The following is a 24,851-nucleotide window of genomic DNA, read 5'->3' on the forward strand; positions in this document are numbered from 1 at the left end:
TTTACGTCAATATTTAATTAGTGTTAGGTTTTGTTTTCAGTTGTGAGAATTTATTTGAGCTATTAATTGCAGGTAAGTGATAATTTTTTAATATAAAAAACAATCTATGTATTAACTATGTTAGGTAATAAAGTACGTTACCTGTTGATATATAAATTGATAAAAATATGATACAGTCGAATACTGAAAAGTAATTTATTTAATTTATTAACTCTTTTTACTTAATAATAAAATTAATTCGGTATTCGTCGGTGAATTGGTGTAAAATACTGTTTTAGTGCTTGTTCTTTACCCGCATGTGACGTTCTTTGTTTGTCTGCACGAGTGATGACGTAACTATAACCCGTGCTCATTACCTTGACACCTGGCTACCAAACACATCCATACGAACACAGTACAAACATCATTAGAGTCAGGTGTCAAGTTAATCCGCACGAGCTGTATGTATACCTAAGTATTTGACAAAGCGTTTTACGAGTAAATAGAACAAAATTATGACATTACCTACACTTTGGCTTAACTTACAGACCATTGTAACATGAAAATTTTGATTTTAACACTATATCAACTATTAAATCAATAATAGTGTTTTACTGAGAAAAACATTTAGTATTAATAGACCGAAAGCTTTTCAAAAAATTATATTTTCATCAAAAGAACATTCATTCAACTGCAGAGTTTAATGCAAACCCATATTTAATGTTTTGCATCATGTTATACATCGTCATGATGAAGGCATGATGCCTAGTCAACCTCACAAGGTCTCTCGTTGATGGTATCTTCTGTGGCCAGGAGTACGAGGAGGAGGGCCGCTCCAGGAGGCACTCGTCGCCATGCAACTCGCGAGAGGGCAGCACAACTGCACTACACACGCAGCACTACGACGATGCTGTGAGTACCATTTTTATTAATGACGTCATAACCAGGGGCGTAGCTACCGCCGTATTAGTGATACGGGGCCCCCGGACTTCAGAGGTCCCTTACGTGTAAAAGTAAAAATTATTACAATGGTGTATTACAATAAATTGATTGTGGATAACCACAATCTCACTCTGATTAATGATAAATGACTACCTGAAACTGGTGAGTACCGGAAAAAAACATACAAAAACTGCGTTTCACTTCAGAAATGACAATAGTCCAAAAAACAATCTCTTTTTTCCTGGTTTAAGCGTACGTCCAAAAGTTGTTAGAAACGTACTTGTAGGCTAAATTATATTTATTATAAGCGAGCATTTTTGTTTCTTTTGTGAAAAAATTTTACCCCCATTTATATTTGGGCCCCAACAAATTTTGATACAGGGCCATTGCGAGGCACGCTACGCCACTGGTTATAACCGAGGCGTTAAAACGTACGCGTCATATTTGGTCGTTGTTGAAACGTAATCGCCTTCGCGGACACAGGATTCAGAACGCGTTGGTGTGACCTTAGGTTTATCTGCTAACCTGGCAGAAATTTATTATCGTCAACATTATCTTATTAGCCGATGGACCGCCACTGCAGGACATAGGCCTTTTGTAGGGACTTCTAAACATCACGATCCTGAGCCGCCTGCATCTGCAAATCCTTGCGACTCGATTGATGTTGTCAGTCCTTCTCGTGGGAGGTCGACCAACACTGCGCTTCTAGTGCGGGGTCGCCATTCCAGCACCTTGGGACCCCAACAACGACCATCGGCTCTTCGAACAATATGCCCAGCCCATTGCCACTTTAGCTTCGCGCCTCATTGAGCTATGTCGGTGACATTGGTTCTTCTGCGGATCTCCTCATTTCTTATTCGATCACGCAGAGATACTTCAAGCATAGCTCGTTCAATTCGCCCGCTGTATGACTCTGAGCCTTCTTATGAGGTCCATAGTTTATTTATGTTTGGTCAGAAAGAAAATCAAAAAGAATAGGGTTTCACAAAACAACACATTTCTCGAGTTCCTGCATATATTTTTGCCATTCAGAATATGTCTTGACCATGTTCCTACTACAATAATAATTTACTATCATTATGGATGCTGTGTGTGTATGAAAATAGTCCACCTGATGGATTATTTAAATTTCAAAAGAATATATTATATAATTTAAATCAAGAACATTTTGTGTGTCTTTATAAAATAAACGCATTAATTTCTTACTTAGTTTTTCGAAAACAAGTAGGATTTAAACGGAAAACAACGTTAAAAACTGTTTTAAGCCGTTTCAAGCATCATAAGTTCTAATAGCCAAGCAGTTAAATTTAATGTTAACATGTTAATGTTTTAGTTTTTTTGGAATAAAAAAGATTTTACGTGATGTACTCTGTAGTAACTAAGCTATAGAATAGTATTAGAAGCATTTAAATATATCGAGCATGAAAGAATGCACATGCCATATAACCTTTTTATGTAGGTACCTACCTAATAAACTACTATATTCTAGAGATAAACGGCTTTCTTGCTAAGGGGACAGATAAAGGGAAAATTTATGCGTTTTCAATACTATAAATAGCCGTAAAAAGTGATAACTATTAGTAAATTTAACCAAGTAGGCAGATATTGTAGAGCCGTGATAGCCCAGTGGATATGACTTCTTCCTCCGATTCCGGAGGGTGTGGGTTCGAATCCGGTCTGGGACATGCACCTCCAACTTTTCAGTTGTGTGCATTTTAAGAAATTAAATATCACATGTCTCAAACGGTGAAGGAAAACATTGTGAGGAAACCTGCACACCAGAGAATTTCTCAATTCTCTGCGTGTGTGAAGTCTGACAATCCGCATTGGGCCAGCGTGGTAGACTATTGGCCTAACCCCTCTCATTCTCAGAGGAGACTCGAGCTCAGCAGTGAGCCGAATATGGGTTGATAATGATGAGGTGGTGTACCGTTTGCGTATTATCTATTAATTACGGGACACCCTGTATATATTTTAACTAGGTCGGGACACCTACTATACGGTTTATCTTTAATTATTAACTTTAAATTCTACCCTGAAATTGAGGGTGTTCCGTATCTTAAATACTTAAAAATCTGCGGCAACCTACTAATAATAGGCAAGGTCAAGACGAAAATAACAATATTATAACGTGGTGGGTATAATTAGCATAATTTTATTTCAACACAATCAACAATTGGCATGTAATAATGAAAAAAAGGTCAAGTTCAGTAGGTACCAGACTAAAAATATTTTATACTAGCAGACGCCACGCAGTTTCACCCGCGTAGTACTCGTTTTCGTAGGAACACGGGGATAATATATAGCCTATAGCCTTCCTCCATAAATGCGCTATCTAACACTGAAAGAATTTTTCAAATCGAACCAGTACTTCCTGAGATTAGCGCGTTCAATCAAACAAACAAACAAACTCTTCAGCTTTATAATATTAGTATAGACTATGCCACGCAGTTTCACCCGCCTAGTACCCGTTCCCGTAGGACTACGGGGATAAAGTATAGCCTATAGCACTCGGGATAATGTAGCTTTCCAACAGTGAAATATTTTTTCAAATCGGTTCAGTAGTTTTGGATTCAATACAAACAATCAAATCTTACCTTATAATATTAGTATCGATTAAAGGCATAACAAGTATGACAGTAGTTATACATAAAAAAGATTAACATAATTCTTGATAAGCCTATTAGTTGACAGCCTCCGTGGCGCAGTGGTATGCGCGGTGGATTTACAAGACGGAGGTCATGGGTTGGATCCCCCGCTGGGCTGATTGAAGTTTCCTTAATTGGTCTAGGTCTGGCTGGTGGGAGGCTTCGGCCTTGGCTAGCTGGCTAGTACCACCCTACCGATAAAGACGTACCGCCATGCGGTTTAGCGTTCCGGTATGATATAATTTAGAAACAGAAAGGAGTGTCAATTTCATCCTACTCCAAACAAGTTAGCCCGCTTCCATCTTAGATTGCACCATCACTTATGTGAGATTGTAGTCAAGGGCTAACTTATAGAGAATAAAAAAAATAAAAAAAAGTTTTTCTTTGACTAATAAAATATCTGAGACTTTAAAGTAGAAGTAATTACTTAACCTTATTATAGCGGCTCTCACTGGATTACATTATACTCGTAATAGAGATAAAGCATTGGTTGAAGCGACATATAATGTAGGTTAATAAGTTATCCCTTATTTAAGTACAAAGTTTATAAACTAATGATTTTAAACTTATTTCGTGGTTGTTCATTATGAATGTTATTTAAACGGGTATATACCACGATAAAACGACGAGGTTTTTATTGTCGATATTTCGACAACTGAAGTTGTGAGATGAGAAGTGAAGTCAGCTGTTAGGGGCAGAATCGATCTACCCTCTTTGTTCTTTTTCTTTTTTCAACAACCTCGCGTTTTTGGCTGTTTAGGTCAAAATGTTTAGGCAATTTCAGTCCCGTCGTGACCACGATCCATTCAACTGGGTCGAAATATCGACAATAAAAATCTCGTCGTTTTATCGTGGAATGTACCCGTTTAAATAACATTTACAAAGTTTATTTTGTATAGTCATAAGTAAATCTGACAAACTTGGCCCGCCGCGCTGTAACTGCCGTGCGCCTTCGAAATATACTAATTAAAAATAATGTTTAGAAGAAGTTTTAGTCGTAACACAAGTTAGGAGCATTTTTGGCTATTCGTTGATGGACGTGATCGCCTTCAGACGATCCAAAATTTACATTTGTTACTCGTAGTAGAGACGTCTTGCTTGTGGAATTTTAACGGAGTGAGTAAAATAACCACTTAAACTTACTTATTATTAAGAGTAATAATTATTTAAACCGTATTAATGTTACTAATAACTTCTTGTAATAGAACTCGTTCGCACTACAGCCATATATTTATCTGTACTAATATTATAAAGCTGAAGAGTTTATTTGTTTGGTTGATTGAATGCGCTAATCTCAGGAACTACTGGTCCTATTTGAAAAATTCTTTCAGTGTTAGATAGCCCATTTATCCAAGAAGGCTATAGGCTATTTATTATACTCGTATTCCTACGGGAATGAGAACCACGCGGGTAAAACCGCGCGACGACAGCTAGTATGGAATAAACTCGGGCTTGACCACAATCTCACGATGTTAAGTGTGGATGTGGCCTAAGGTGGAACGTGCTTGCTTAGAAGATACATATTTATTTCTGTCCCCATGCAGAATTGTTGTATTTTCTTGTATATGTGAAATAGCAGGCACATGACGGCCTCTGTGGCGCAGTGGTATTCGCTGATTTACTAAACGGAGGTCCTGGGTTCGATCCCGGCTGGGTTTTGAGGTTTTCTTAAATGGCCCAGGTCTGGCTGGTGGTCTGGCTGGTGGGAGGCTTCGGCCGTGGCTAGTTACCACCCTACCGGCAAAGACGTACCGCCAAGCGATATAGCGTTCCGGTACGATGTCGTGTAGAAACCGAAAGGGGTGTGGATTTTCATCCTCCTCCAAACAAGGCAGGACGCTTCCATCTTAGATTGCATCATCACTTACCATCAGGTGAGATTGTGGTCATAACATGGCAGGCATAACATCTATGCCTAAGATCGACAGGCTCAATGCTAGCTTATTGTAGCACGTGTATAAATCAATTAAGAATATCATCATTATTTCATCAAACATGTCTAAGAACACTCGCACATAAGTCACATTAAATACAAAAAAATCCTTTGGGCGCTATGGTGCCACAGACAGACAGACTCGTCAAACTTATAACACCCCTCTTTTTACTTCAGAGGTTAATAAAGATGCCAAAGAACTAAATACTTCGTATGCGATTGTACCGCACGTCACTAACACCTTTAAACGCGATAACGCATAATTATAATTCAACTTACAGACTGCTATCTACACGTAGATTGAAGGTGATTCTAGAAAAATATTATTGTTATTGTTATTCAAACACTATATGAAATCGTCGCTTCACCTTCGCAGACGTGTACAAGATAAAGCAAAAATTTATATTTAAAAATTCAATTGTAACATACAAATTAATTAAATACAGTCAGGATTGAAAAAATAATATACCTTTACTGGTATTTACATCGGTTATAATGTGTGAAACGTTCGTCAGTTAAAGAGTGCAGTGGTTATTTTTTGACTCTATCTTTTGCTCCGATTCGCCGTATAGGAGTACAGGGAACCACGCAAGTATACTTCCTTACCTTACCTTACCTTACCTTATCAGACGATAGACGTCCACTGCTGGACAATGGCCTCTTGCATGTACCTCCAAGCACAACGATCTAGAGCCGCCAGCATCCAGTGGCTCCCTGCAACTCGTTTGTAAAGTACTTACTCACTTTTAATTAATAGCTCCTTAGATAGGCTAGGACGCACCGTATTACCTACACCCCCGATCCCAATGCTGATTGTAGATCTAGACGCCTAAACTACTTTTCTACTTTTCGATCCTGACGATGACATAACGACCGACAACGCTTCCCAGACAACAAACACAAGCTACACAACGTCTTCGCCGTCGAAGATGAGGTCCCCATAATCTGACGTCACGTGGACGTGACCTTTTTAACTCGAGGGTGCCTGGACTGATACACCCAGAACGGCCCTCTAGAGAGTCGTTCCGCCCATCTCTTCTGCTTCTGCCTTCGGGTTTCATCAGGCGATGCTTCTGTGCTCGCCCAAAACCCCTCGTGACGCCGCTGAGGTCCCATTAAGGAGACTACGGCACTTACAGATTCAGAAAAAAAAACGTATTACGTATATTGTCCGAGTTTTGTTATTTGGAAACTTGTGTTCATTGCTGTGATTGATAAGTGGTCAACAATCTCCACAGCTGTCCGCTTATCGCAGCCGAATTTATCAATTATTAGTCCCGCAAACAACGTATCGCAAATAAAACAACCGCTTAACCGCGACTATGAATGTTATCATGAAATAAAAGAAGTACGGCTGGAACTTACTCGTATTGGTACACTGTTAGACAGGTATATAGAATCCAATTGAACGCACCAATGCAAGAGAAAATTACAGAAGTTAGGATCGAAATCTTACAAATAAAAGAATCAAACGAAACATTTGCAAACTCGCTGCGAAAATACAAAACAAAACTTATAGACGGAGAGCCAGTGACAGCCAGATCTTCGTTTACATTCGAGTCATTTTGTTAAAGCTGAAAGTTTGCCAGCTCATGCTCCTACTATGGATAAGTGCTGGGATCAATTATGCGGGGTTTGGACCGAAATGGCTTAAACAGATAGCAGGTTTCAAGGATCTAGATCCTCAAGTCTCAACCACCAAAGTATAAAATATATATTTTTTTATATTTTATCAACATAATATGAGAAATACCCATTCGCCAGACACTTCGCCAGACGCCAGGCTTCATGGCAATCTTTCGCTAGAGAGTCTGGAAGTTTAAAACTAAATAGTGTTTTTCAAAGGGTTGTCGCGAAGCTAAGTGACTGGCGACTGGGAATATAATCTCTCTAAATCATGAAAAAATTACACTTTACACTTAAACGGTTGAGGGTCTGGATCTTTAAAACCTGCTACCTCCCAAAGCCACCACGGTCCAAACTCCATAATTGGCTACCTAGTACTAGGTTACATATAGTAGGAGCATGAGCTGATCAACTTTCAGCTTTTTATAAAATGACGAAGGTCTGGGGATTGCGGGCTCTTGTATAAATATTTTGACACTACATATCTAGATTATCTTGTAATTCACATAAGTTTCAATTATGAATGAAGAAGAAAGACCTAATAGAATTGAGCTAGTAATAGTAAAAATATTATGGCGAATTAATAATATAAGTTAAGAAATAATGTTCTCATGTTAAAGAAGTCTTTTATTGAGCACATATTCTTTAAACCTAACCTAATAAATCAACAATATGGTATTTTTAAATCGTACTTTATTACAATATGTTAAACATTATTCTAATGTAATGGTGACAAGTAAACACGCAAAATTAAAATTAACCTATAAGTAGGTATAAGTAATGTTTTTTTCGATGTACGTAGTCACGGATTGTTGTTTGTTGTTGTTCGTAAATGTTTTTTAACACATTGCTTAAAGCTATGCATTGGCAGTCCATCACAGTCTTGGAGATCTTGTTATAGAAGAGTACACCCAAACCTACAAAAGATTTTTTTACTCTTTGGAGACGATATGCAGAAATAACTAACTTATACCCGTGTCTAGTAAGACGTGGGTTTAAATCTCCTTGTACAAATTAATATTTTGTCTTACATAAACTATACTAAATGTCTAAATATATACCGCTCTCTCTGTCGTTCCATCAAGACGTCGATATGTAGATAAGTTTAGGTGGTTTAGATTAAAGCATACTTCTCTTAGCGCTCAAAGTTTACCTTTTTGAAGTAGACAGTGTGCACGCTACCTTAGCCTACAAAGACATACCAAACAACGCGTTCCGGTACGGTGCTCTGGAAACAAATTAGGTTCACCAATTAGGTATCCAATAGCCCACAACGGGTGTAATAAACTCCTAAATCCTATTTCCTTATATGGTAATGTAGCGCCCTTCGTAGACCGTATCATTAGTTACCATCTTGTGAGATTGCTAACATATAAGCTATAAATTCTTGTCTTAAGTGTTTGATATTGTTTGTTAGAAATTAGCGGAACGAAAGTGTAATGATGCGAGACATTGTGCGAATAACAATAATGGAATTCGGTACTATTAAACATAACATAAAACGTACATAACAAAGGTATAGGTAAGACATGTTTTAATCTATAAAAACCTTCAGAAAGATAACGGACATTATTTTATTATGATTTGTTTTTAGTAAATACCTACTTTAATGAGCAATCTAATGTCAAATGGAAGACCGTTCATAACAAAGTAATTTTTCGAGGCATATATTAAGGCATAATTATAATATATCGTAAGGAAACCTGCATACCTGAAAATTTTCTTAATTCTCTACGTGTGTGAAGTCTGCCAATCCGCATTGGGCCAGCGTGGTGGACTAAGGCCTAACCCCTCTCTTTCTGAGAGGAGACTGATGCTCAACACTAAGCCGAATATGGGTTTTTAATGATGATTATGATGATATAATAAGCTGGCTCATGTACCGGTCGATCTGAAGCATAGTTATTTAAACCTCATGTGCCTGTATTTACAACCGTACCCATAGAACAAATACAGCCGTTAAATCTACTTAGCTACTGATTTATGTATGGTTATAATATTAAAAAGGCTCTTAAACACAAACTTATAAGTAACTAGCGGACGCCCGCGGTGTCGTCCACGTGAAATTTAGTTTTTCACAAATCCCTCGGGAGCCATGGATTTTCCAGGATTAAAAGTAGCCTATGTGTCAATCCAGTGTAAAGTGTATTTCTATTCAAAATTTAAACCAAACCGGTTCAGTAGTTGCGGCGTTAAACAGTAACAAACATCCAAACAAACATCCATACAAACTTTCGCGTTTATTAGTAGGATTAAAAATATATATTTGTCCTGTATATTGTTTTAGATATGGCTCTCGGAGTTTTATGGTTTGCGGCGTTGGTTTTGCTAATTTGGGTGTTACTGAAAAAGTGGAATCAATGGAAGGATCTCCCACCTGGACCTTGGGGTCTACCCATTGTTGGTTACCTACCTTTCCTTGACCGGCATTACCCGCATTTGTCTCTGACGGAGCTCTCGAAGCAGTATGGTCCAGTCTACGGTATACAAATGGGGGGAGTATATACTGTGGTTCTGTCTGATCATCAGTCAATAAGGGAAGCATTTTCTAAGGATGCCTTCACAGGGCGCGCGCCTTTGTACTTGAGTCATGGTATTACAAAAGGCAACGGTAAATATTAAATTTTTCTTTGTTATAATTTAATTAATCTTTATCCATATAAGCTGAAAATCGGTTAAGTAATTTTGTGTTGTGTTGAAGTCGGTTGATTATGTTAAAACGATTTTATTGTATAAAATATTTATAAAATTATTTATTTATTTTGTTTAAAATTTTTAATAACTTTTGAAATATCGATTTTTGCTAATTGAGACTAGCCCTGCAATTAGATTACATCAGAGTCGGCTTTCCGAACTGTAGTTCGGAAAGCCGACTCTGATGAGAAGGGCCGTCAAGAAACTAAACAGATTTCCTAAAATAACATTTATTTTCCAATTTGCTTTTAAAAATTTATGTGTGTTTGTAAAATTAATTTAAACGAAATTTTTTGTTCACACATCACATCACATTACATAGGTATATATAAAATGGAAAAACATTGATATTCTTTGATCCTATTAAAAAGTGGATGTACAATCAGCGACCAAAAAACCTCCCCACTCAGTGAGTGCCATACACGACTTCTTGGCACTCAATTCAAGTAGTCGCATTCGCAAATTCAACCTTAAACTCAATCCTTAAGGTTGAATTTGCTCTGAATTTGGGATTTTATTGAATATTGAACTATATTTCAAGGCCTTTAGGTATAATTTTCTTTACCAATAATTCTAAAACTGTTACAGCAAAATTGGCCAGTTTTAAAGTGAAATTTTCTACATGATTGTCCTTTTATTATAAGAGGTAAATGTGGAAAAAGAAAAAAATCAAACACTTATTTTAAGATTTCCATAAAATTATTAATTGTACTACTTGTGTGGAGTGTGGAGATCAATTAATTTTAAATTACTTATTATTACTATAGGGATTATTTGTGCCGAGAATGCTCTATGGAGGGACCAAAGGAAAGTTGTGACGTCACTGCTCAAAAGTATTGGCATGATCAAACACGGCATTGCTCGTGAGAAATTATCAAAACGAATATCAGATGACATCGACGAATTGATTCAAGTATTTTTTTTTGTTTAATAATTATGTTTTTCCCATATTCATAAATATGGATTAAACCTCAATTTTCTTCAAAGTAAAGTAAAACTAATCACTGCTATTTAAAGTTCACTTTACTTTAAATTAATTTAAGGTTTAAATCCTAATCCACGTTTACAAATAAGACCGCTAGGATCAATAGAAAATAATGACGTGACGATTTGATTAAAATAAATAATTTACTTTGAAAGTATAATATATTATACCTTACGAAATCTCAGTGAGTATAACAACTTCTAAAAGATCCAATTAATGACAACAAATCAATAGAACTAATAAATAATGATCAATCACAACAATCAAGCTTAAAAATGAAATGTCGACAATATCATATCTATGTAAACTTCCTTTCAATTTCAAAAAATGATTCTGAGGGTTTATTTTTAAGTACCTAACAATTTTAAAAACGATTCTGAGAGATTATTTTAACTATCTCACAGCTTTAAAAACGATTCTGGGACATTACTTTTACTACCTTACAATTTTAAAAACGATTCTGTAAGATTATTTTTACTACCTTACAATATTAAAAACGATTCTGAATGATTATTTTTACTACCTTACAATTGTAAAAACGATTTTGAGAGATTATTTTCAACTACCTTACAATTTTAAAAACGATTCTGAGCGATTAATTTTAACTACCTTACAATTTTAAAAACGATTCTGAGCGATTAATTTTAACTACCTTACAATTTTAAAAATGATTCTGAAAGATTATTTTTAACAATCATCATCAGCCTATTTTTAACGGCTCACTACAAGACTTGGCCATACTCCTTATAGGAGAGCGGATATGGAGCTTAGACCCACCAGGCTACTCCAATGCAGGCAGACAGGCGTTTTATTTATTTATTTAAAGCACGCCAACAATACACATAATTATTAAACATTAAAAACAATAGGATATAATTTAAATTAAAAAACAATGTATATTAACACTAGGTGCACATTACATTTTATATAATTACATGTCAACATTGTTATAATAATTATATGTCAAGTTTAAAAAAAGGTTATATGTCAAAATTAATAAAAAAGTATACTTTTAACACATAAAAGTGCAACAAATTAATTGAATACAATTATTAGATTAAATTACTAGGTGGTTACGCCAGCGTTTATATACCCATATTCCTTACCTACTCCTAAACCATTTAAAAACCCAATGTCCCTAACCTTACCTTGAAATAAGGCACAATACAAAATACTGACCACACCATTTTGTGGTTGGCAACATTTTCGCGCGGATATTGCGCGGGTGTGTGGACTTTTTTGAACATTGAAGAAACGCACGCGGCCGTCGTCGGTGTAATTGCAAGGTGTAAAATTGTAAAAAGTGTGCCTAAACTGTATTTTCCATTGTCTCGGGGTTTCGTAAGTGCTGTTATTCCCCGAGCTATCAAATATATATGGTGACGTCTTATAAACCTGTGGTGCGGCGGATTCAGCTCTCGGGAGACGGCGGGAAACGTGCACGTGGATGTTCAGGTCAGTGCCTTATTCCGTCTAGATCCTATCAGAGTCCTGCTCTTATCACCATTTAACTCTAAATTTACAGTCCATTCCAAAATAACGTTTGGCGTCATCATAAGTGGTCCATACGAGTCGGATGTGTATTAGTAACTTACCGTAAAATTAAAGTTATAGGTAAAATTAAAACCTACCGGTTTGGTCACACACAAGTTATCAAGTTATCAACTATATTAACAACTAATTTCCTATTAGAATACGAGTTTAAAGGCTCTAATACGTGGAATTAAAGTTAATTGTTCGTAACAAAACATTTAAAATACGTAAAACAAATAAGTTAGGTATTGCGTCATCATTTTCTCGATTAGATCGGCATAGAATCACATATATCTGATCTCCCCGGCTAGCTAGAATACGATTCGTATGCTTATTTATATACATCTTCAATAGATATTCTGTATTTATAGAAATTTAACATAATTTAAAACAAATAATATTAACCAAGCAATACGCCGCTTTCATCTAGTGGAAGTAAAACGGAACAGCATTCTATACAAGGCAGATTACTGTAGCCGTTTATACAAACATTGACGATACGCGACGCGCAATCTACTTCGAACTATTCCGGTAACACTTATTAGTTTGAATCAGGATATAAGATTACGATCGGCTGAGTATTTTATGCGATATTATACGACAAAATACTGTAGCCACCTTCATAAGTTATACCGCGCGCCATTAAGTACGCGACGTGTATACCTATTGTAATCGTTTGGGTTTTACTTGACCTAATTAACAAAGACGCTAGCTGCTGAGCATTTTGCAATACGCGAAGTGTAGATTTTAGCAAATACCCGCGTTTACAAAGAATATCTTTATTATTTTCGTTGCTCGATTACGATGCCGCCTAAAACGGATACCAAAGACGTTAAGTTAACTTTATTAATAGCTAAGCGTGAGGCAATTTTTGGCATTGTTCAAAATATTTATGATTTAACACGGGATCCAGATCTTTTCACAAACGTCGATAAAAGGGAACATTTTCTAGATGAATCATTACAAATAGATTCGTTGCGAAATAAATATGAGTCTATAGTTGACCAATATAATGCTTGTTTGCTAGGCTTAGACGAGGAGTCGACACCGGACTATAAGTGTCTTTATGCTTTCGATACCTTGTATAATAAAATTAAGAGAACCCATACAAAGTGTTCAGATGCCTACTCGACTGACAAACAAACTCCGATGTCACTAGTAAAATCTAAACCGAAGTTAGCTCCCATAACGATCATGGAATTCGACGGTGACATTAGAACGTTTCGGATGTTCTATACCACATTTAAGTCTGTTGTAGACGATAATCCATCCCTCACTGACGCCGAAAAACTATTTTACCTATTACCCAAATTAGTGGGTAAGGCAAGACTGGCGATATCTGGAATCTCCGCATGTCCGGAAAATTATAATCTTATTTTGCAGACTTTAATAAATAAATTCGATGATAAACTCTTGTTAATATCTGCGTATTTAAATGATCTGTTCAACTACAAAGGTTTTCAAACCCCGTCCGCAGCGAACTTTGAAATGTTTATTGACAAGTTTGCCAGTATAGTAAGCGCTTTAAAAAACTTAAAAATTGAAAATCTGGCCGATCTTATCTTGCTACATATAGCTAGACAAAAGATGGATCCAGAAACGGTACGCGCATTCGAACTGCAGTGGGGTAACAAAATACCTAATTTTGAAGACCTTGTTGACTTCGTTAGTATGCGAGCAAAGGTATACGAAAGAACGGGTTCCACCTTACCCACGTCCTATACACGACAGAATAAAAATACTAAATTATCAAACCCCTCAACTTCGGGTAATGTGCCAAAATACCAAGCATATGTAAGTACGGTTGATAATCCTGCGTGTAAATGTCTGTGTAAAAATATTACACATACATATCTTTATAAGTGTGCTGATTTTAATAAATTATCAACACCCCAAGAGCGGTTTAAATGCGTTAAAGATAAAAATGCATGCGTAAACTGCCTTTCTATCAAGCACAAAGTAGGACAGTGCGAAACCCCGGCTCATTGCTTTTGCGGTCAAAAACACAACAAAAGACTGCATTTCGCTCCAACGGGGAATCGAACCGGAGACCGAACGCGGGACCCCGCGAACGCGGCAGCGACGGCGCCGCGCGCGCGCGCCTCGTCCGTAGATCAACGGCAAGCCACGCCCCCAATCGTAGCGGGCGAACGTACCGACGTAGCACTATGCGCTACGAGCGTAGGCTCCGCTGCCAGCGCTACGCCATACAATAATGAAGAATGTATATCGAAACGAGATATGCGATGCGCTCGTACAGTTTTATTAGCGACCGCGCAAGTCGTTGTGTACGACTACAGTGGCAATAAGCAAATTATACGTGCTTTGTTAGATTCGGCTTCGCAAGCAAACTTTGTTACGCGAGAATGCTGCGCTCGTTTGAATTTACCTATCACGTTAGCGGAACGTACTATAATAAGAGGTTTCGGCGGAGCGGAAAGGGTTATTCAATCCAGTACGGTTGACTTAACATTTTATTCTCGTTTTGACGATAATATAAAATTTAATATCTCGCCACTTGTTGTCGACGAAGTGACGGATAAATTGCCCACAGCTGCGGTAGATACGTCCGTCCTACCGCATCTGGCAGGCATTCCGCTTGCGGATGAAAATTTCGGCATACCAGACAAAATCGATGCCCTAATAGGTGCTTCAGTGTTTCCGCATCTACTGGTCCCTGAGGGTATCCATACCCTACGCCGCGACCCGTCGGCGCCTGTAGTAATGCAGACGGTTTTAGGTTACGTGCTCATGGGCGATGCGCCCACGTTGCCTTTAACAAACACCAATGCCTTAACATGCTGTTTAATACAGGAACCTATTGACACGTTAGTCAAGCGTTTCTGGGAGCTTGAGGAATTGCCCTCGGCCCCTATACACCATCCCGATGAGGATGAATGTGAAGATTTCTATACTTCAACTACTGTCCGCGACCCCCTAACTGGCAGGTACGTAGTCGGGCTGCCATTTAAGGACGATGTATATGCATTAGGTAATACAATGGACATAGCAAAGAAACGCTTCTACTGCCTCGAAAGAAAACTCGAATCTTCAACGAAATTGAGGTCAGCCTATGACGATGTCATAAAAGGATATATCGCGAAAGGCTATATTGCTCCCGCGCCTTTATATGACTCCAACGATCCTGTCCCTATATATGTCATGCCACATACGGGAATAATACGGGAAGACAAGCTCTCTACTAAGTTGAGGGTAGTAGTAGACGCTTCTTGCCAATCCAGTTCTGGGAAATCTCTCAACGACCTGCTACATTCCGGACGTAACTTGCAAGGAGATCTATTTAAAATTATTTTAAATTTTCGTTTGTATAAGATAGCTATGACGGCTGACTGCCGCGAACAATTCTTACAAATTGTCATGCGCGAAGAAGATCGTCGCTATCAGTGCTTTTTATACCGCTTCAACCCACGTGATCCACTCGTGCTTTACCAATTCAACAGAGTTTGTTTTGGCCTCACGTCAAGCCCCTACCACGCATTGCGTACGGTGAGACAGCTAGTAGAAGACGACGGCGCAATGTATCCAATGGCAAGGGACGTTGTGTTATCCGCCCTATATATGGACGACGTTGCCTTCTCGCTTCCAAGTGAACAGGAAGCTGTCACCACGTCGCTGCAGATGGTTGATCTTTTCAAGGGAGCGAGGTGGGACCTCGTGAAGTGGAACAGCACTTCGAGCAAGGTGTTAGATGTGCTTCCTACAACTCACAAATTACCCACCGAGGTTGAATTTGATAGGACTGTGAATAAAGTCTTAGGCTTGCATTGGTCCACGCGCGATGATGAATTTTATTATAAAATTAAAATTCAGAAGGATGTACCATGCACCAAGCGCTCCATCCTATCGACGGTTGCCCGTCTGTGGGACATAATGGGTTTCGTTGCTCCCACAGTTGTTTATGCAAAAATGTTGATTAAAACGCTTTGGCAGCTGAATTTGGATTGGGATACAGAAGCTCCGACACACATTGTTAAGATGTGGAAACAATATTGCGACGAGTTACCGGCTTTAAATGAACTTCGCATACCGCGTCATGTAGGCGTAACTGAGAACTGCGAGGTCACACTCTTAGGCCTGTCAGATGCTAGCCTTACAGCCTACGGTGCCGTAGTCTATTTACACGTTGGTTCACCCGCAGGTAACATTGTTCGACTTGTCTGTGCGAAAAGTAAAGTTTCACCGACGAAACCGCACTCAATCGCTCGTCTTGAACTTTTAGGAGGTGTTTTGTTGTCGAAGCTGCTTCGCACGGTACACGATAATTACACCGAACGCATCCCAATCAAGGCTACATACGCGTTCCTTGATTCTAAAGTCGCTCTGTATTGGATAAAAAGCTCACCACACAGATGGCAGACTTTCGTAGCGAATCGTGTCGTTCAGATAACCGAGAATATCTCGCCTGACAACTTTTATCATTGTGCCGGCACTGAGAACTCAGCCGACATTTTGTCCAGAGGTGTGACTCCGGAGAAGCTCATCTCTCACCCTCTGTGGTTCCACGGTCCCCGTGGGCCTCTCTGCACCCGTCTCAGTGGCCGCTAAAGACCTTAGATGGGCAGTCCATCGAAGACATACCCGAAGAAAAGGTTCTAACGCACGCTCTGTGTACGTCTACAAAGCACGATGCTTTGTATGAGCTTGCTCTCCGCACTTCTTCGTGGAGTAAACTTTTACGTATAATTGTATACGTCTGTAGGATTTTAAAATTACTACCTCGTCGTAGTACTCCAGTAGTAACTGCAGACGACTTAAATTTTGCAGAAAATAAAATGCTTCGTGCGCTCCAAAAACAGCATTTTGCTGATGAATTTGTCAACATTAAAAACAATAAAACATGTTCACCGGCGTTTAATCGCTTAAGACCATTCATTGATAATGGTCTGATCCGCGTTGGTGGTCGACTCTCCAATTCTGGACTTAGTTTCACCACAATACATCCGGTGGTACTGCCTCGTAATGGTCACGTGGTAAATATTATCATTGACTATTATCATATCAAACATTTACACGCTGGACCAGAACTTTTGATGTCCCTGCTTCGGCAAAGATACTGGATCATGTCGGCACGACGCATCGTCAGGCAAAGGATACACTTGTGTAACACCTGCTTTAAACTTAAACCACGTCCGACGTATCCTTTAATGGCTGACCTTCCTGATGTACGTACGCGTCCAGGGCTGAAGGCCTTCAGTTTTACAGGCTGCGATTATGCAGGTCCTGTTTCATACGTTCCCATACGTCGACGGGGCGTACATAGCGAAAAGGCTTATATTTTACTTTTTACGTGTCTTACTACGAGGTCTACTCATATTGAGGTCTCCACCTCACTCAGCACGCCGAGCTTCTTAGCTTGCTTTAAAAAATTCCTGTCCCGGCGCGGGCCGATCCAGGTCCTGCATAGTGACAATGGAAAGTCGTTCCAAGGCGCTGCTTCCTACCTTCGGGATCTCTACAAATTTCTCAATGAAGAGTATTACCCGAAGTTAGAGCAAGAATGCGCAGAGACTAGAATATCATGGAAGTTTATTTGTCCTAACTCTCCACACTTTGGTGGTTCGTGGGAGAGCATGATCAAAATAACAAAATCCATTCTGTATAAAGTCATAGGACAACAAATCCTTTCTTATGAGGAGCTCTGCACCGTTCTGACGCAAGTAGAATGTGTGCTTAACTCGCGCCCGCTGACCGTGCTGAGCTCAGACCCGTCCGAGCCTTTGGCACTTACGCCAAGTCACTTCTTGCATACTGCTCCGTTATACTCCCTCCCTGCGCCTGTAGTCGACAAGCGTGTTAATTTGTCTGACAGACATTCGCTAATGGATAAAATCGTGCAGTCCTTTTGGAATCGGTGGAGGATGGAGTATCTACAAGGACTACAAATTCGGCAAAAATGGAATAAGCCTTCCGTACCTATTACTCCGGGAACGGTCGTCGTAGTAATGAACGACAACCTACCCCCGCTAGCATGGCCTTTAGCCATTGTAGAGAAAGTGTTCCCTTCGAAAGACGGCGTCACTCGTGTGGCGACTGTGAAAATGTCCGGGAAAACTTATACACGTCCGGTGGTCCGTTTGTGCCCTCTCCCGACTCAATGATATACAAATTAATTATATTGGGTTGGAGGAGTGGCTAGGAGTAGGTAGTTTATAAGTAGACAATAGAACATAACATAACATAATATAAGATAACTTAAAATAAATTAAAACTGTATTGTAATAGGTTATAGGGACGCTTAATATACATAACGTATCGAGCACTCTACGGTTTAGGTTGGAGCTTTTTTTTAATGGGTACCCATTAAGGGGGGGCGTATGGTTACGCCAGCGTTTATATACCCATATTCCTTACCTACTCCTAAACCATTTAAAAACCCAATGTCCCTAACCTTACCTTGAAATAAGGCACAATACAAAATACTGACCACACCATTTTGTGGTTGGCAACATTTTCGCGCGGATATTGCGCGGGTGTGTGGACTTTTTTGAACATTGAAGAAACGCACGCGGCCGTCGTCGGTGTAATTGCAAGGTGTAAAATTGTAAAAAGTGTGCCTAAACTGTATTTTCCATTGTCTCGGGGTTTCGTAAGTGCTGTTATTCCCCGAGCTATCAAATATATATGGTGACGTCTTATAAACCTGTGGTGCGGCGGATTCAGCTCTCGGGAGACGGCGGGAAACGTGCACGTGGATGTTCAGGTCAGTGCCTTATTCCGTCTAGATCCTATCAGAGTCCTGCTCTTATCACCATTTAACTCTAAATTTACAGTCCATTCCAAAATAACGTTTGGCGTCATCACTAAGTAAAATTACATACAAAATTAAAATTGACAATATATTTAAACTTATTCTAAATTAATCAAAACAAATAGAAAGAGAAGAAAAATATTAAACTAAATCTAAGACAATTAATTTAATTAAATGCTTAAGATGATCCACATGATGATTAGTTATTAAGTTAGTGTTACATTTTTTGCTGCATCGTATATGAAGGCTATTAGGTATCTGTATTATGATAATAAAATTTAATAAGAAAAAAATTACAGCTATAAAAACAATTAGCATGTATTACGTAGCCACGCTTAATAAAACAATCATTTTATTGCACGAGGTTTTAATATTTGTCTCGGTTTATAAATCCGTTTTATAATTCGGCATATTACAGAATATCAAAGAATCTTGTGGATCGCCGATACATCTACCAGATATGCTGTTTGATTCTTTTGGAGCTGTTGTCTTTGATGTAGTATTGGGATTTAAATTTCCAAGGAACGATAAAACATGGAACTGGTTGAGAGCAATTCTAAAAGAGGGCGGTGTTGAGGTGGCTGTCTCCGGTGCTTTGAATTTTCTACCTTTTCTGCGGTGAGATTGAAAACTGTTTCCTTAACCATTATTGCTGAGTGAGTAATAACGCAAGTTTTACCAAATATGAAGGTAATGATCGTTTTCTATGACTCCGTCAGCGTGAAATCCTGTCTTTACACATCCCACGGGAACCATAGGTTTTTCTGGGATAAACAGTAACCCAACCCAGGTCCAACAAATCGGTTCAGTGACTTGGCGTGAAAAGATAACAGCTAAAGAGACAGACAGACTTACTTTAGCATTTATAATATTAGTATAGGTAGATACCTATACTATTATAATAAACCTGCCTTATATTTATGAAACTGTGTTATAATAATAAAACTGTGTAATATATCCGTTAATTGAGATTAAACAAAATGCTAAAATTAATAAATTTGCTGAATATGAGTTTGTAAAGTCGTTTAGTAGAGGAAAAATAACAAATGTCCAGTGTTGTGTAGTGGCTATTTTTTATAGACTTGCTGACCCGACTAATGTTTATACGTTCATACAAAATCGCGTTTATAAAATGGGGGGTTAGGGTGGTGTGAAAAGCAACTACGAAATACTACCCAAATACCTATACAAAAACTCTTTAAAATCTGTCTAGCCATTTTGGCGGAGTGTGACCAGAAATACTATGACTATTATTTATTACTTACCTACATAATGAATGCAAGAAATATTTCAGATTCATATCTCCATCAAAAAGAAAATCATTACAAGTACTAATTAACGCACAAACACAAACTCACAAACTAAACGCAAGCATCATTGCGAAACGTCGTAAGATGATAGGTTTGGAAGCACCGCCAGGAGCCATACGAAAAGATCATGCAAATATATTTGACGATCATCCCGAGGGTTTCATAAAATGTATAAAGTACAGTAAACACGCGTCGAATCCTGAAGTTCATTACTTTGACCCCAAAGTTATGATATATACAAAAGATGTATGCATGCTGGACAATTTCCTCATTGAGCAAAAGAAGAGATTTGATAATGGAGATGATACCGCTTATCTGATGAGAGACGAACAGCTGCATTACCTCTTAGTGGACTTATTCAGCGCAAGTCTAGACACCAGTACTGTTACATTTTCGTGGCTCCTGTTATATATATCGTTATATACTGAAATACAAGTAGGTGTTTTTATCATGATTTTATCAGTATTGTTATTTGTGAAATTACTTACTTACTTTTTGAAATTAACACCATCATTTAACCTATTTATGTTAACAATTGTAGAACTGCCGTTATTGAGAACGCTAAACATTTTTAAAAATATAAGTTTGTATTAACCTACTAATCTCCAACTTACTAACAGCAAATATAATAATTAAAGAGCTCCAATCATTTTTTAACCTTAACATAATATATAATATGTAGGAATGTTTTATTCTTTGACACAATCTGCAACAACAATTGATGTATCTCATCTCATATTAGTTGTTGTTGTTAAGGTATATATACTCTGTATATATAAGATGTTTTTATTAAATTACTTATTACGATGAAACAAACTTAGAATAATTTTATAGCAATATCAATTCTAAGCGATAAAATTAGTTGCTACAAAATAAATAAATCTATGCATTAACTAACTTCTATCTATACTATTTATTTAAAAATCATATTGTCTAGGAAAAGATACGTCAAGAAATTTTAACTGTATATCCCGAAGAGGGTGTGGTTGATAGCACAAAATTATCTTACACCTTGGCGGCTGTATGCGAGACTCAACGGATCAGGACAATTGTACCTTTAGGCGTACCTCATGGATGTTTACAAGTAAGTATACGAGTCTATAAAGCCGTGATAGCTCAGTGGATATGACCTCTGTCTTCAATTCGGAAATCGTACGTTCGAATCGGGCCTGGGGCACCTTCAACATTTCAGTTATATGCATTTTAAGCAATAAAATTTCACGTGTCTCAAACGGTGATGGAAAAACATCGCGAGGAAAACCTGCATACATGAGAGTTTTCTTAGTTTTCTACGTGTGTGAAGTTTGCCAATCAGCAAAAAAATTTAGCAGGTATTGAATTGTGGAGCAGTGATGAACCTAAAATTTTATGCTCAATAAAAGTATTGTACAATAACGTTGTATGAGATGCCTTATTCAGGGTGTTAAATTAACACGACACCGGCTTAACGCCGTCTTCAAACTAATCAGTAGGTAGAACATAATAATATATATTGTTATTCTAGAGGAATTAAATAAAAATTCCTTCTAAATGTTGAAATATTATCATCTTAACAGGAAGCTTACTTCAGAAATTACCGGATACCTAAGGGAGCAATGATTATACCTCTGCTGTGGGCAGTGCATATGGATACGCGTGTTTGGAAAGATCCTGAAAGTTTCAATCCCAACCGATTTATCGACGAGAATGGACAGTTAATAAAGCCACAGGAGCTAATTACCTTTCAAGCTGGTATTTAATTTTCTATTAATGTCATTCATTATCTTTTGAAGCCACAGGAGTTAATTACTTTTCAAGCTGGTATTTAATTTTTTATTAATGTCATTCATCATCGTTTGAAATCAATGTGAGTGCTACCTGCTGACTAATTCACTATTTTTGACGTATGCAAATATCATCCGGCTCTTACTGGTGGATATTACACAGTAGGTGAATGACATTTTGTCAATTGATTTGATATTTATTTTGATAGGTTGATAATAAAGCCCAAATTAGTAAATAGTCAGCTGAGTCTCTCTTTCGCTGCAGAAAATTAAGCGGGTTCTAGTTTTCCACTGGCTTCTATTGATCTTCTTTGCTAGCATGTACAAATCTGTTTTGTAGTCTTCTGTGAAGCTGAATTGTTGTTAAACCGTCCTTCGGTATTTTCCTAACCTTTTAGAGAAATAGCCCGTTACCTATCAGGGATTGCTTATAGGTTAATATTAATTTTAAGTTTCATTTCATTCCATAAAAAATATTGAAGGATCAATAAAAATTATTAAAGGAGATGGTCCATTTCAGGTCCACTCTTGTACCTCGTATCATTAAAATTTAAAAAATACAAGGATTTTATTAAAATTTATTAAAGTGAATAAATCTAACTAAAGAAAAAGAAATAAATAAAATAAAAACCCAAGTTTTTGAGTTAGATATATCAAGATGGCGCCCATAGAGCAACATGACATGACAATTAACAGCAATTGTCAAATAGATTACTGCATTGAAAACGTCATCTATCCGCCATTATTACCCTTAATAATGTTACATTTCTTGGGAGATAATGAATATTATCTCAAAAGAATAAAAGTAAATTCGTAGATTTATATAATCAAAAATAGTAAAAAAAATATCTTCTTTTATTTCAATGTATGGTAATGGTACAATGACAGGTCCTGGGCTCCATATAATTTTGGACCATCTCCTTTTAATTAGAATTTTTATAATTGTGATAAAAATAAACCAAACCTAAGAACTAGGAAGTAGGGGGTATGAAACTATTGTTTCATCATCATCATTATATCAGCCGATGGACGTCCACTGCAGGACATAGGCGTTTTGTAGGGACTTCCAAACATCACGATACTGAGCCGCCTGCATCCAGCGAATCCCTGTGACTCGCTTGATGTCGTCAGTCCACCTGGTGGGAGGTCGGCCAACACTGCGCTTACTAGTGCGGGGTCGCCATTCCAGCACTTTGGGACCCCAACGTCCATCGGCTCTTCGCACTATGTGCCCCGCCCATTGCCACTTCAGCTTCGCAACTCGTTGAGCTATGTCGTTAAACTATTGTTTAAATATTAATAACTAGTATATTTTTAGGTAAAAGAATGTGCCCTGGTGATGAGCTGTCTCGTATGTCAATAGTTGGCCACATCGCGCGCCTCTTACGCGCCTTCAGAATTAGACTATCATCAGAACCACCGACGGCAGAGCAAATGAAGGGGAATACGGGCATTTCCTTGATGCCACCGGAACTTCTTTATATATGTGAACCCATTTCTTAAAACCCTTGAATCAGCCATCGTGTGTATAATCCTTATATCTTTGCCAATTCGACAGCGACAACAAACTGGAAACTCTGTTAGATCACAGGTGGGCTTCGATCATGCGCCCTCATGATAGTGGAATTTATAGACGTTGTGGGGGTGCCCCCAGGGGATCAGTCAGTCTCTGAGTGTCGAATTTAAATTCTATGTGTTTTATTCTATTCGACACTCAGCTGGTAAATAGTCCCCCAGGGATGCCCCTGCAACGGCTATGAATTCCACTGTTAAACACCCAAAAGAGACAAATTAGGGTACCGTCAACATGTACCTAATCGTCATGGGAGGTATGGCTTTAAGTTCTAATGTCTAGATCTTGCCACTGTTTGTTTTCAAAATTAAAGATATAGTCTGGCAAGTTCGTTGATGAAACTCCCATGATATGCGGGCGACGGGGGGATGCGGTAGCAGATTGCCTCGTTTGTACGAGTATAAATTCGACGGTGATACGTGGATATATTTACCCTCCGTGTACCAACAATAATCCTATTGCTGAAGGGGCGTCTGAAGTTCTTCTGAATGATTAAACAGGCACGCTTCGATGTGGCTGACTGAATTAATTATCTCCTAACGGATGCCTGCAACTTCATTCGCGAAGGATTCGGCTCTCATCAGGCAACTTTTTCGTTAGATCCGATTTCATTGAAACAAAGGCCTGCTTCAAGCTTAGCTTAAAAAACAGTGATTTCAGAGAATAAAATGAACAAATTGACGAAATACTCTAATCTATGCTAATATATAAAGCTGAAGAGTTTGTTTATATGATTGAACACGCTAACTAGTTGTCCGATTTCAAAAATTCTTTCAGTGGTAGATAGCCCATTTATTGAGGAAGGCTAGGTTATATATTATCCCCGTATTCCCACGGGAACGGTAACCACGCGGATGAAACTGCGGGGCGTCAGCTAGTTTAAAAACTAAATGTGTAGATATTTGGTGTCTTTTGGGTTAAAAGAACTATGGTGAATTATAATATACTCGTAGGCTCATAGGTTAAACATAATATGATTATGAACTCATAAGTTTTAACTTATATTAGATACAAATATCATAGAAATGTTACACGAAGTTATAAAAGTTTGTTGATGTTGATTGTATTATTTAATAATAAAACTATAATTTTCTGC

General features: G+C 38.0%; 1 protein-coding gene across 2 annotated transcripts; it reads left to right on the plus strand.

Annotated features, from left to right (window-relative positions):
• The first annotated feature begins 4,575 nt into the window (after positions 1-4,575).
• On the plus strand, positions 4,576-23,889 carry LOC112048294 (cytochrome P450 306a1-like). 2 transcript variants are annotated; one of them, XM_052891058.1, is made up of 8 exons: positions 4,576-4,685; positions 9,416-9,739; positions 10,590-10,735; positions 19,528-19,727; positions 20,404-20,854; positions 21,357-21,503; positions 21,976-22,150; positions 23,501-23,889. In XM_052891058.1, the coding sequence occupies exons 2-8, from the start codon at positions 9,418-9,420 to the stop codon at positions 23,683-23,685; spliced, it is 1,626 nt and encodes a 541-aa protein (XP_052747018.1). In that variant the 5' UTR covers positions 4,576-4,685; positions 9,416-9,417; the 3' UTR covers positions 23,686-23,889. The 2 variants fall into 2 exon arrangements, with proteins under 2 accessions (XP_052747018.1, XP_052747017.1); XM_052891057.1 differs by lacking the exon at positions 4,576-4,685 and adding an exon at positions 7,766-8,644.
• The last annotated feature ends 962 nt before the right edge of the window (positions 23,890-24,851 follow it).

This window comes from Bicyclus anynana, chromosome 3 (assembly GCF_947172395.1).
Source record: "Bicyclus anynana chromosome 3, ilBicAnyn1.1, whole genome shotgun sequence".
Lineage (NCBI taxonomy): Eukaryota > Metazoa > Arthropoda > Insecta > Lepidoptera > Nymphalidae > Bicyclus > Bicyclus anynana.

What these genes read in the sequence shown, in the direction of transcription:
- LOC112048294 (XM_052891058.1), top strand. Translation starts at nt 9,418, where the DNA reads ATGGCTCTCGGAGTTTTATGGTTTGCGGCGTTGGTTTTGCTAATTTGG. An exon ending in TACCTCATGGATGTTTACAA is followed by an intron (nt 21,504 to 21,975) that starts GTAAGTATACGA and finishes TCATCTTAACAG; the next exon opens with GAAGCTTACTTCAGAAATTA. An exon ending in GCTAATTACCTTTCAAGCTG is followed by an intron (nt 22,151 to 23,500) that starts GTATTTAATTTT and finishes GTATATTTTTAG; the next exon opens with GTAAAAGAATGTGCCCTGGT.